This window comes from Pseudorasbora parva, chromosome 25 (genome assembly GCF_024679245.1).
Source record: "Pseudorasbora parva isolate DD20220531a chromosome 25, ASM2467924v1, whole genome shotgun sequence".
Taxonomy (NCBI): Eukaryota; Metazoa; Chordata; class Actinopteri; order Cypriniformes; family Gobionidae; genus Pseudorasbora; species Pseudorasbora parva.
The window spans coordinates 17,308,652-17,323,240 of record NC_090196.1 but is presented as its reverse complement, the minus strand read 5'-3'; the positions used below and the strand labels follow the sequence as shown (position 1 = coordinate 17,323,240).

The 14,589-nt window shown below is 39.1% G+C and overlaps 1 protein-coding gene across 7 annotated transcripts in view; it reads left to right on the top strand.

Moving 5' to 3' along the window:
• ptprz1a (protein tyrosine phosphatase receptor type Z1a) overlaps positions 1 to 14,589 on the top strand; it is a 67,929-nt gene that overhangs the window by 35,200 nt on the left and 18,140 nt on the right. For 4 of the 7 annotated variants that reach the window (XM_067435798.1, XM_067435801.1, XM_067435800.1 and 1 more), the window contains exons 7-12: positions 763 to 920; positions 5,008 to 5,158; positions 8,663 to 8,847; positions 9,003 to 9,129; positions 10,909 to 10,949; positions 11,054 to 13,475. In XM_067435798.1, the coding sequence (XP_067291899.1) occupies positions 763 to 920; positions 5,008 to 5,158; positions 8,663 to 8,847; positions 9,003 to 9,129; positions 10,909 to 10,949; positions 11,054 to 13,475 (3,084 nt within the window). The remainder of the gene's footprint in view (positions 1 to 762; positions 921 to 5,007; positions 5,159 to 8,662; positions 8,848 to 9,002; positions 9,130 to 10,908; positions 10,950 to 11,053; positions 13,476 to 14,589) is intronic. The other 3 variants (XM_067435803.1, XM_067435802.1, XM_067435804.1) reach the window with 3 other exon arrangements.

Genomic DNA, 14,589 nt, shown 5'->3' with positions numbered 1-14,589 from the left:
TATAGAGTTCAGCCTTCATGCAGCTATGCATATTGCAGCCATTGGGTACTATTATTGCCATCTAGTGGCTACTGAAAATTATTAATTTTATACCAACATAGGTCACCAGATGTCACCAAAGTCATCACATTTTTAGGGTTTGGCTCTCTGAACATACTGCAATTGTTTGTTTCACTAAAATTAAGTTACTAATAAATATATAAAAATAAATATATAAAATAGATATGTTTTACATAAAAATGGTACTTTTAGTGGTAAATAAATTCAAAAATTAAAAAAAAAAAAAAAAAAACTGCATCAATGGATAGTTTTTATATTATTGAAGATATTGATATAACAATTATTTAAAAACATTTTTTGAGGTCACACCTCAGACCCCCGTGGACAAAAGTGTCCACTAAGGACCAATTAAGGGCAGTTAAGTGAAGGTCTTTTGAGAATTCCGTACATAATTACAGATTATTCTGTCATTTCACTCACCCTCAAACCTGTATGACGTTCTTCTCTGTAATTTGAAAGCAGAAATTCTGACTTGTGTTGGTTGCTCTTTTTCATATTATAATAAATCTAAACTAAAGTTTCAAGTGCCAAAAAGCATGTTCCAAACGATTTATGCCTTTAATATCCTAAAGCCATACGATAGCTTTGTGTAAGAAACTTAACCATAAATTCCTTTCTTCATGGAAGACAGAAAGTCATATGGGTTTGGAACGACATAAAGGTGGATACCTTGTGCCAACTCTTCTTGTTTTTTCTGGTCAGGAAAGAGCGGCCCCATCTCTCCGTTCACCATGCAAGGTCTCCTGCCCAGCTCCACGGAGAAGTACTTCATCTATAACGGCTCTCTGACCACCCCTCCCTGCTCCGAGACTGTCGAGTGGATCGTCTTCAAAAACACAGTGGCCATCTCAGATGTTCAGGTCAGCTTCATGGAGAGCTTTTTAGAGTATTGACCTGATAGCACACATAACTGCATGCTTTATTTACATATTTAAAGGGACCGTTCACCCAAAAAGGAACAATATGGACCCATGGTGGACTAAGGCTTTTAAGCTTAAAAAAGGACGCATAAGTCCTTCCTAAAATCATAAGCATGGTCCATATACACCCTATTCCAAGTCTCCTAAAGGTATTTTTATATATCTTGACCCAAACTTTCCTTGTATTGACTATTTTTGTCTTTTTAAACCCGAAAGCCTCGGTTTCATTGCATTTGCTTGGAAAAGATCAACATCAAAAGCGCATTATTTAACATTTATTTTATAGTATTTTCCCTTAAAATAAGTCATACCTCAGGTTTTTAGTGACCTGGGATGTCATTGCCAACACTCCTCATAAATTTGACCTCAACCTACTTAGTATTCCTTAATCAATTCATTATAAACTCTATATATATATATTTGATTTTTCATTCATAAAAGCCTGTTTTTTGACCTTGACTTTTATTCCACAAGGTGGCAATGTCTGATACACAATGATGAAGTGATGTTTCACTCATAGTTACCGTAGGCAAAAAACAAAAGAATAGGAAGAATCTGCACGTCAAACTAGTGAGTACATAGAAAAACAATGGAATAGTAGCGCATTTGAATGAAGAAGTGTGCTGTGTGTAAACGGCCCCCGAATGTTTGAGATGGTTTTACAATAAACAAACCGACACCTATAGTGATCAGCTAAACAAATATATTTAAAAACACACCATAGATCACATGATCCATTGATTAATTAACTATACACGATTGTGTTGTTTCATGATGTTTACTTACGTGACGATATCCAACTACACACAGTAATTTGAAGCAGTTTTACTCACCGCCTGTTTCCAAAGCACGACCGGGAACTTTTATCGCTGGAACCGTTCCATTAAAAACACACTTTGGTGACATTGTTGAATTGGTGAAGTCCTGTGACAGCAGTGAGTGCAGTGTTTATGGGTGTGCATTTGCTCTTTTGCGCTGGTCGCGCGTGCTCCCTTTCAGGAGAAGTGCCCGTACAAGGAAATTCCGCCCTGTTGACGTCAAGAGGACCCATTCTCGAAAAAAACTTTCCGAAACTTGTGAGAAACAGGATTGTCCATGTTTAGGACAGGAATCCAAGTCTTTAACAGTGTAAAAAGCGTAGTATGCATGAAACAGCATTTCACCCCCCTTTAATGCATCTGGTGAAGTAATGTCAACAATCAAAATATATTTTATGATGTATATTTTTGAGATTGTTTGAGACCACGAATATGAGTCAGATGCTGAATGTACTGTAATGAGCTCTGCTGATGACAGTGATGATGGTATAAGACATCTGCTCAAACTGAACACTTTCAAGCTCCAAAAGGTAACAAAATATGCTTTATTTTATTCTTCTGTAATTGTAACTCTAATACCGGGAGAGTTTTATTATTATCGCGACAGGTAGAGAGATCCATCTGTGTTAAATATAGTTCCGGGTCGATAAAGACCCAAATATGTAATGATTGGTAAAACATCCATGCATTTGAGGATTAAAGGCTCCGACACAGCAGACGATAAACAGATTGTGGCGTGTATATAAAAGACTTCACCACCACAATCTTTAGACCTGTTATTGAGCTGTTAATGTGCTGACAGATTAGAAGATAGCCCACATGAGACAAAAAGACTGCTGACAACAATTGCCTTATACCCACAAAAACATTTTGCTCATAAATAATAAAAATGGCTTTGTATTGACTAGTATAATTCAATAACTCAAAACCAGAGGTTTTTTTCCAGTGATAAATACTGGCTGCTAAAGAAACCCTGAGGTCATCTTCACCTGGAGTGATATTGTGACTCTGGCGTCTATTTGTCATTTGGCGTCTGTTGCGCAACACTAACTCTGTGACACACACACTCATGAACTGAAAACAATTAGCAAGAAATGGCACACACGCCCAAACATGACAGCACAAACATTAATTACCATTCCGAATGTTATTTTACTTTGACGTGTAGATAGTTTCATTTCCCGTGTCTTCTGTATCTACATTTACATTTGATTTGACATTTGCATTCTTAGAAATCCATTCAGTCATGTCCAATTATAATAATGTTAGCTGAGCTTTTAACTCTAAATACTAGAGTGTGCGCAAAAAGGTTGCCAACTCCCTCCAGAAGAAGACAACAGCATTTTTTGATTATTGTGATATTGGATACCACCATTCAAAAGCCAACTCTCATTAAATAGAATTAGAGGGAGTGAGCATAGAGTTACACGTCACAAAAGACTGTAAATGCTTAAATACAGCCTTTGTAGTGTGTGTCATTCAGTCTGGGGCTGTTGCCCTCGAGTAACAAGCAAGTCGATACAAGCTGCAATTGAAAGCAGGAGCTTTACCGCAAAGTAACAAACCCACACCTGATGACATCACGATGCGAATGACATTGACTCACACACATTAAAGAGCAGCTTTGATGTCAACACAATGGAGGACGTCTCGCCTCTGGGCTATATTGTGTTTGTTTAATGTTAAATAAAAACTGTTGAAGTTTAATGTATGAAGATTCAACAGTTCTGTTTCATCTAGGTAAGTTCAAGCCTCATAATACTGTAAAGTTCGGGATTATACCAGTTTATTATCATTGCCAACTTAATTAAATATATATAATTATTTATTTTACTGTCATTTTTTGTATTTAAGTAACCCTTCTGCAGCGTACATCAATATGCCAGTAGGTGGCGAAAAGTAACTGTCTTTTTGAGTCATTAAATCATTTACTTAACCAATTCCTTCACAAACACTTTGTGTTGGAATATGCCTACTTCCATACTATACAGTAGGCGAAAAACTGTATTTGAGTTGTTTAGTATGTCTGAATTCATATTCATAAAACTGTTGGCAACCAGTATGACATCAAAGTACAGTTTTCTCGTATCACTCTTGTGGTACTTTGATTTCATACACTGATTGATGCCGCTTCAACTCAAACAAATGTTTTGTGAATGACAAATGAAACTGATGCCGTTGGTCACATGGCAGTGACATGGCAGTATATCGTATGACAGAATTTTATTCATAACACACATTCATACTATATAGAACATACTATTTTAATGGTCAAAAAGTACGTTTCAAACCAAATGTTGAACCTTGATTTCAGACATGGCGACATAATCGTTTTACAGTTTGGTCTGCACGATCAGTTTTACGCCACAAGAAAAATAATAATAATAATTAAAGCTGCGAAAAGCATTTATCAGGGTTCAAGCATTTAAGTAATTTAAACATTTAAGGTATTTTGCATTTAAGGCCTTTAAAATAAGTGATACATTGACAAAATGTCATTTTTAAATGTGAAGTGAGTCACTGAATCATTTACTCAACCAATTTGTTCCAAGACAGTTTCATTAAGGTACTAACCAGACTTGTTTTATAAGTGTGTAAATGAATCATTCACTCAACCGTTTTGTTCAAAAACTCTGAATCATTCAGGATTATGAATGTGTTACGCAGAGACGTGCAAGCAGCAGTTAATTTGTCCGTGGCTTTGTTTGGATCTTCTTCTGTAGCAAAAATAGACAAACTAAGTGCCATTTTAATAGAACATGGTCAAAAACGCAAGATGCAAAACAGTGGAATAGAAAAGTGAGAGGTCTAGACAACTGATCTATTTAGATAACAGACACTGCTGCCAAACATGTCTGTCTAGTGCAAGTTTACATAGAAAACAATGGAAAATCATTCTGTGTGAATAGTCACTAACAATACTGTGTCCAAAATGTAGGTTAATTAATATGAACTTTTTATTTGTTGAGCGGTTGTATAAAAGCAAATGATAGTAGCAATTGCACTCTTGGTCCGAATATTGACATGGTGAATATTCAGACCAGCTGCAATTTTGTGCATGTGATTTACCTACTTAACAGTCAGAGTAATGAAGGTGTTATGAAGAGTATTTCATACGACAGAAATGTTTGCTGCTGTTTCTCTATTTTAAACCCTTTCTGAACACAGAAACAGTTTTGTTGTCTAATCCGTATGGTATGTGTTCACAGCTGGAGATGTTCTGCGAGGTGATGACCATGCAGCAGGCTGGATATGTCATGCTTATGGATTACCTGCAAAATAACTACAGAGAGCAGCAGGAGCAATTCATGGGACAAGTCTTCTCATCCTACACTGGCGTCGAGGAGGTCCACACTCCTAGTAAGTACTTCACAAACACGCATGCGTGCGTAAACAAACTAGGGTAGCGTGTGTCTAGAATAGTTCATTCTTAAGGTCTTAAAGCAGTCAGGCAGTTTGAGGGTCATGGATCCAATTAGCCTCTAACACATTTCTAATCCCAAACAACTGCTTCTCAATTAAATAAGGTTTCTATTTTTATACACCGAAGCCCTCCAGACATTTTCCTACTTTCTATTCATAAATATAGCCAGACATTTGGCCCATTTTTAGTCATGCGCAATGCTTTCATTGCTCTTAATGGATGATTCCCACTCATTTCATTGTGTTTTATATGTATCGTTATGGATTGTAATTCGATAACGGAATTATGGTATATAATTTAAAATGGTTTTAACAATTCAGCGAAAGGCAGTGGTTAATTATTTATTGCCTTATTTTTTATATGACGTGAATATTGTCTTCCTCAACGTTTTACAGCCAACTTTTTTTGTGCTTTTTATTGTACAATAACTCTTATTATTGTTGAAAAACTAACAGTCTAAATGTTCCTATTTTTCCACTGGTCATTATGCCTCTTCATAAAGTATATGTGCATAATGTCCCTGTTTGAAATCCTGTGGTTGCACAAAATGAGTTGTTGTTGTTTCACAAATCTATTACTTAGTCTGACCTGTTCATTCATGCTCTCAGATTTTCCGCTGTAGCAGATCATTGGTGGAACATCGATGCCCCCATTTCAGATTCCTTTGCTACAGGGCGAACTCTGTATGATTCAGAATCACTGGCACGTAGGAGTTTTTTTTACAGAGGCCATATGCAATGGAAAATGTCCCACTTGTGTTTCTTTTCAAACATTACACTCACCTAAAGGATTATTAGGAATACTAATACTGTGTTTGACCCCCTTTCGCCTTCAGAACTGCCTTAATTCTCCGTGGCATTGATTCAACAAGGTGCTGAAAGCATTCTTTAGAAATGTTGGCCCATATTGATAGGATAGCATCTTGCAGTTGATGAAGATTTGTGGGATGCTCGTCCAGGGCACAAAACTCCCGTTCCACAACATCCCAAAGATGCTCTATTGGGTTGAGATCTGGTGACTGTGGGGGCCATTTTAGTACAGTGAACCCATTGTCATGCTCAAGAAACCAATTTGAAATGATTCGAGCTTTGTGACATGGTGCCTTATCCTGCTGGAAGTAGCCATCAGAGGATGGGTACATGGTGGTCATAAAGGGATGGACATGGTCAGAAACAATGCTCAAGTAGGCCGGGGCATTTAAACAATGCCCAATTGGCACTAAGGGGTCTAAAGTGTGCCAAGAAAACATTGCCCACACCATTACACCACCACCACCAGCCTGCACATTGGTAAAAAGCATGATGGAGCCATGTTATCTTTCTGTTTACGCCAAATTCTGACTCGATCATCTGAATGTCTCAATAGAAATCGAGACTCATCAGACCAGGCAACAGTCTTTAACTGTCCAATTTTGGTGAGCTCCTGCAAATTGTAGCCTCTTCACAAATGCTTTGCTGCATACCTCGGTTGTAACAAGTGGTTATTTCAGTCAAAGTTGCTCTTTTATCAGCTTGAATCAGTTTGCTCATTCTCCTCTGACCTCTAGCATCAACAAGGCATTTTCACCCACAGGACTGCTGCATACTGGAGGTTTTTCCCTTTCAACACTATTCTTTATAAACCCTAGAAATGGTTGTGCGTGAAAATCCCAGTAACTGAGCAGATTGTGAATTACTCAGACCGGCCCGTCTAGCACCAACAACCATGCCATGCTCAAAATTGCTTAAATCACCTTTCTTTCCCATTCTGATAATCAGCTTGGAATTCAGGAGATTGTCTTGAACAGGACCAAACCCCTAAATGCATTGAAGAAACTGCCATGTGATTGGTTGATTAGATAATTGCATTAATGAGAAATTGAACAGGTGTTCCTAATAATCCTTTTGATGAGTGTGTGTATATATGTATATATAATATATAATAATATAAATATCTTCGTGCCTTATAGATTTAGCAGATTCAAGCTAGCCGATAATATACTTTCTAATCTATTTTGCAATGATATAAACAATCACACAGTTGAGATTTGCCATACAGTATCTCCATGTGCGCCTTTTTCCATACTCCCTCTTCCGGATGTCTAACCAGGAACACCCCACAAGAGCTGCAGTTTTGGAGATGCTCTGACCCAGTGATCTAACCATCACAATTTGGCCCTCGTCAAACTCCATCAAATCCTTACGCTTGCCCATTTTTCCTGCTTCTAACACATAACTTTGAGGACAAAATGTTTACTTGCTGCTTAATATATCCCACCCACTAACAACAGACAGCTGTGATGAAGAGATAATCAGTGTTATTAACTTCCCCTGTCATAATGTTATGCCTGATCAGTATCAGTTTATAGCCATCCTTCAGCTAGAGAGTGACTGGTGAAATCCCAGACTAGCATAACAAGGGAATGTAAACCCGGAAGCAGCCAGGCAAACCAGATTTACTTACTGTAACATCTCCTTCACTGTCCACACAGTATTAACAATGTTTACTCACTACTATCCAGTCACATCAATCACGGTCTCTTTGGCTTACATATCAAAACAGTTTTGAGTTGCTAGGAAACTGTCTCTTTCTGTTTGCCCCTTCACTTGCACAGGTTGAATTCAGTTCAAACCCTTAGAGGCATCTGGTTGGCCATATATGTAAGCGTTCTAATAGATTTACGTTGACATGATAGGAAAGTTTGTGATGAGAAATTGCAATAAAATACGTATGTAGTGAAGAGAGCGTTTAACATGACATCAAACCAGAACAGTGAACATTTGAACTCATATCATTTAATAATATATTTATTATCATCATTAAATTACATACATATATTGTGGTAGAAATACAGACTTTAAAAAAGTTTCACATTATATTCTGCCACAAATTAAACTTGCACGGATTACACACATTATTGTACATATTTTTCAAAAAAGAGTTTTGAAAAAAAAAAGTTATTTGTTTTATAGGGTTAACAAAAAAGAGATTTGCAAGTAGCCTACTTCCTAAGTACTCTGTACGGTTGGGAATCGCTGTTTAAAGAGGAGACAGACTGTTTAAACTGCGGGCGCTTTCTGCCCTCTTGTGTTAGAAACCGATGGCAAGAAATATTACACATCAGTACAATTTGATTGTACTGATGTGCAATTATTGAGAACTCGCTTTGCTATCGCTTTTTCGATAGTGATAAATATCAAGTGAACTTAAATAAACCAGCTTTAAACCAGGCCATAACTTGACCCAATAAGTGAAGCCTCAAAAAATGCTTAATCTGAGACAGTAAGATTTTGAAAGAAATTATTTAGTGACCGTAAAGACATGTATAATGTTACAAAAGTTTGTCAAATCAAAGATTTCTAAATCCATTTATTATGGATATTATGTATTTACAGCCACCTTTTCACCTGACACCATTGTTTAGTATAATAGTATGTGTTTGTGTGTGTTTGCTGTCATAGTTTGCAGTTCAGAGCCGGAGAATGTGCACGCCGACCCTCATAACTACACCAGTATGCTTGTAATCTGGGAGAGACCACTTGCCGTATATGACTCGAGCATAGAGAGATACTCCGTCACCTACCGGCCGGCCCAGGGCGATGATGAATCTGCTTTAGAGTACTTAACAGATGGAGACCAGGATGTGGTAATCCATCACACTTTTGCCATAAACGTCAGATATTGATGAATGAATGTTGAAAATCAGGCATAAATTGTGAAGGTGAACGTTCCATATTTCACCTCCAATATAGGATAACAGGTTATGAATATCAATTGATGATTTTTTTGTTTCACCAACAGGGGGCGATCATTCAGGACCTGTTGGCCAACACCAGTTACATGGTGCAGGTTGTTGCCGTGTGCACCAATGGTCTTTATGGCAGAGTGAGTGACCAGCTGACAGTGGACATGCCCCTGGATGATCCTGGTAAGACCAATCGCGCCCGCCGCCCTCGCATCCGTGGAGAATAAGTTTAAAACACTCATGTCCCATTACAAATGTTAGACAAATGCCAAATGTCTCAGATTGTAGACTGATCCTTTGCAAACCAGTTACATTGTCCAGAAAATGATGTGGTGTCAATTAAGATTTATAAAGAAATGGGCAGAATTTTTAGTCAGAAACATTTTACACAAGTACATGTTTATGTAAACAGAGATCTGAATGCATGACCCATGCAGTGTAATATTGCAGACCTATATACAGTTTGTGCTAGTGTACATTTTTCTCTGGGTATTAATGACTTCCTTTCAGATTACAGCAACATGCTGTTTTTTTTTTTTTTTGTACTGGTACTTGCATAGTGTTTTGAAATGAAAACCATTACTGTAATGAATAATGTTATATCAGGCTAACCCAACTTGATTTCCCATTTAGATGGCAATTTCAGTAGTAACTTATTTTAAAATGTAATATTTTACGTTTTAATTAATTTATATTTATTTAACCCGAACTTAGATATACATGTATAATAGGTACACTTTTTTTTTGTCAGTGTTCTTTGGGTGTCCTTTTCTATTTTTGTCTCTGTCTGTCTGTCTCATACTTTGCTGTCACTATCTGCGTTTTGAATTTCCTTCTATATAGATTTCTTTCTGTCTATTTGCATCTTATTTGTTTTCAATGGATCATTTGTGCTTTTTATGTTCTTTTATAATTCATTGAAATGTTGGGGCGTCTGTATTGAGCTTACTGATTTATAATAAACCTATATATCTAGTTGAAAGTCCCTGTCATTATATTTCAGTGTCCATGAATGTGTTGTCACAAGACATTTTTGTCATTATAATATAAAAATGTTTAAAAGTGGCTTGGGTTTACATGCATCATTGAAATGGGGCAAGTCTATCTAATAAAATCATACATGTTCTACCTTTTAATGTTTCCATGCTTCACAAACCGATCTTGTCCACATATCACAAAATCTCTGGGGTCTTTTCCACCATTTTGTGTCATTGAGCTTGATCCCATGACAGGTAAGAGCCTGCAAGAGATTGTGAGCTCTCTCCATCTTTGTGTGCTGGGAGCTTTTGTAATGCATGAAGGTGTCCAAACTCTCCTGTCTTGTAAAACAATGTGTATGATCAAAAAACGACCCTCTGACCCAGAGACTGCTCCCTTTTGCACTCTTTGCATCAAAGAATGACCTAAACAAATGTCCTATCTGGTGACCTGGTTGACCTTTCCTTCCTTCTCAACCTCTGTACTCTCAACATAGAATATCAAATGCCAAAATTGTCCCTTTAAGGCATGTGGATTGTGATTGAATACACATTGAAAACCAATTTGTGTGTTCAACTTTTGTTCCTCAAGCATGCAAGTATCTTTGCCTATTAAGGGTAAAATTATAAACAGAGACTGATTTTCAAGTGTGAGGTGTGTGTACATTATGGGAAAATGATTTTTTGAAAATCTTTTATTATTGCAATTATTGCAAATTGTCTTTAACAGACAGCGAGTTGATCTAATAATCACACGTTTTTGTTATAAAGAGTAAAGGGCATATAGGACACTTTTATACAGAGCTGACATGTGAAGTTTGCACTAAATACAGTATATTATGTCAGAATAGTTTAGGTTTATTTTCAGTCTCATAGACACATAAAAAATAAGAGATTACAGAACATATTTATCTGTAGCTGACGTGAATTTTTTGCTTATACCATGTTCTAACTCTTTTTTTTTTAATGTTTTGTTTATTTTCAGAAACAGACAATGACTCTGTATCATTTGACTATAGTGAAGAGGTAACTACATCAATACTACTTTAGTGTGTAGTTATTTTTTGGTTTTCTACGACAGTACTAAACACATTGCTTCTCTCTCTGTCCATCTCTTTCTTCTGTTTTAGGAAGATGATCACATCAACACCTTTTTGATCAGACCCAACACAAAGCAACTTCCATATCCTTTCCAAACCACCACAACCAGCCCCAGAGTTACTTCAACAGAGCGTCCAGACCATCCAATTGTTAAGACGACGACAAGGACTCATGAAAGAAGATTCCCAATAGAAGACTCTCAGAATACTCAAGATCATTATATTCCAGTGATATACACAGATAAACCTACAGTGAAATACACAGACCAACCTTCCACCCCTGCAACCATAACCACCACATTTGTTAATGTACACACCACTAGACCAGATAGTTATAGTATTGTAGCAGGTGTATCCTCAGAGTCTGATGGGCGAAGCAGTACCTTTACAGATTTTCCAGCAAGTGTCACCCCTGAAACAAGTGTGCCCCCTGAAACAAGTGTGCCCCCTGAAACAAGTTCCACCTCTGAAACAAGTGTCCCACCTGAAACAAGTTCCACCTCTGAAACAAGTGTCCCCCCTGAAACAAGTTCCCCCTCTGAAACAGGTCCCCCCCCTGAAACAAGTTCCCTCTCTGAAACAGGTGTCCACCCTGAAACAAGTTCCACCTCTGAAACAAGTGTCCGCCCTGAAACAAGTTCCACCTCTGAAACGAGTGTCCCCCCTGAAAAAAGTGCCACTTCTGAAACAAGTGCAACCTCTGGAACAAGTGTCCCCCCTCAAACAAGTGCAACCTTTGAAACAAGTGGAACATTTTTAACACCAGCTGCGATAGACATTTCGGGGGTTGAGGATCTGTCTCAACCTGTAACCGACTCAGACAGCTATGTTGGGGATAGTTCAGTGACTGTAGTCCTGTTGCCTGAAATCCCAATGGAATCATCTTCCTCTACATTCCCCCCTGAGGCCCCTCCTCGACCTACAACTGCTAGCTTGCCTTTTCCAACCACTGCAGCTTTCAGCACTGTTCTGTCGCAGACCACCCAGCCGGTGTTTAATGGTGAGAGTGCCTCATATGCCCCCTCTGTATCTGACACTTTGTCCTACGTGCATGCAAGTTCTGTGTCCCCCTACTCCTTAAGCAGTGTGTTGTCTGAACCCATCCCTGACTGGGACATCCCGTACACCGTTTCCATGCTGGTGTCTGGTGGTGCGCAGTCTATCACCCCTTCCCCTTCCTACCCTACCCTATTCCTCACCGGCTCTGTGTCTTATTTAGACATGGAGCCTGTCTCTAGTGGTGGTTGTAATGATGATGATGGTGATGATGATGTTTTATCTGGGTCCTTCTCGGCTGACCCCCAGTGTAGAAGTACTCTTCCTCCTCAAATGTTACCAGAAGCGACAGCTTCCGTTATCTCCATGCAGCCAAACTATGAAAACAACCTTGTACTCCCCTCTGAGCTCCCCAGTACTGTCTCCGCACTGAGCTCTCTTGCATATCTCCAGCCTTCGGTTCCTGTCACTAGGGACTACTCTCTGATGATGACAACCCTTGACTCTGATGCTTCTCTCTCAGGTAGCATTGTGGACTCAATGGAGTGGGTAGATTCTTATCTAGTAGGTCCTTCTTTTAGTCAAGACAGTGGTGCATCTAGTGAAATCTCTTTGCATGCTTCTCTAAACATCCTGCTGCCCTCTTCTACTTTGGGATTTCCCCCTTTTAGTGATCTCTCGGTTGACCTATCTAGTCCTGTAGATCTAGATTTATTTCTGTCCACTTCCAGCACCGGTACTCCTCTGTGCAGCGATGCAGACTTGGACCTCTGTGCCGAAGCTCTTTTTTCTTCTCTTCCATTTTCCACAAAGCCTTCTAGTGACCTCAGAATTTTTGTTTCAGCCACTGTCAGCAGTATTGCACAAAGTGCAATTGGACAGTCACAGGGAGCACCTACTCCCATAAGATCTTCAACCATTGCGTCAACCTCTACTCCAGTATTCAGATCCATACCTACTCCTGTGGTGACTCCAACCCTTGTGCCAACCTCTGCCCCAGAATCCATCTCTGTGGTTGTTCCTGTTGTGCCCCCAACCGTTGCAATCTCCTCTGCTCCAGAGACTAATTCCATTCCTTCAAACTCTGCCGATGGGCAGCTGGAGAACAGCGCCTCGGGCTGGGCACTCGATTTAGATTGGGGTCAGAGCTCAGCATCTGGAGATGAGAGTGTCATCCCATATACTACCACTGCCTCTCCTACCACGGAACCTCCTGATGAGGCGGATGATGGGAATGAGGAGCACTCTTCCTCCTTCTACTTTGAGGGGGAGAATGGGACAGAGAGTGAAGATACCGAGTTCAGGGTCACCCTGCGGCCCAGTCCTTCCTGGACTCTACGAGGTAGTGGGGAAGAGGAGAGTGGATCAGGTGAAAACCTCACCGATAATGAGACGTCTTCAGACTTCAGTATTCCAGAGCGCACTGAGAGGGATTCAGAGGAGGAACCAGTGGAAGGTAAAGCTCTCGGTTACTGACGTCCATGCTGAAGGTGCTTCTTGATTTAGCCATGCTCAGTGAAGTTTGATCAGTGAATCATCAGTGAAGAGTGTCTGAAAGTTCTCGTTTCGAGGACAACTAACCCATCCTAAATTTTGAATGCCATAACCCACCACAAATGTAACCTAAACAACTAAAACCTCATCCAGAAAGTGCTCTGTAGAAGTTAGTTCGCTGGGAAGGTAAGATTTGAAGAGCTCACTACAGCATCCTTAATAAACGTATGCATCAAAACGTTTGACAAATTAGGCTAAATGCCATAAAACGTGCTACTAAAGAACCATCATCTTAATTAGAAAATCCCATCATCAATGTGTCTTATTCCTAGTCCCATGTGATTCCTATGTGTTCTGTCTTGTCTTGCATGTTGTTCATGTAATTTTGCTAAAAATGTGCATTAGCATGCTCACACCTGTCATCAGAAACATACCAACAGCATTTTTTCCATCTCAAGTCGAATCCAAGATACTGATGCCATTTGTTTATGGGATCAACGTGTAGGTTTATCAAGCGTTTTATGATAGAAAGTCTGAATAGTAAATTAAACCACATGGAGGCTTAGCATCTGAGCTAAGATTTGGTTTCGCTCTGGGAAACATCATCAACAAGCCTTTCCTTAGTAGCCTCACTTTTTTTTTTTTTTTGGATGATTCCTCCATGGGATGAAACAGCTATTTTACTGTGTGTCCAGCAGAGGGCAGCAAAACTCTTATATGTAGTCACTAGTGAGTGACAGCTGGCAGTGGTAGCATTGTGTTTTGGCTGGGATGCTGAGGTCATTTCAGACAGTCCTAGGCCAGATCCTAATCTCTCAAACATGTTTGTCTGCAATGAATCGTGACCTGTGAACTCTTTAGCTTCTTAGTGTCAGACCAACTCAAAACACATTTCTGATGGAATAGACGAGAATTGGTGCTATGCCAATCCTTCTAGATAGCAAACTGATTATAGGGTCTTTAAGAATCAAAGAGAAACTGAGTCAGTATCCTGTGGTGTTAGCTTGACCTCAGTATCTGTCATTGTCAAAGAACAAGAGGTTGTTTGTTTTGACAAAATTAATTGTTTTATGCCT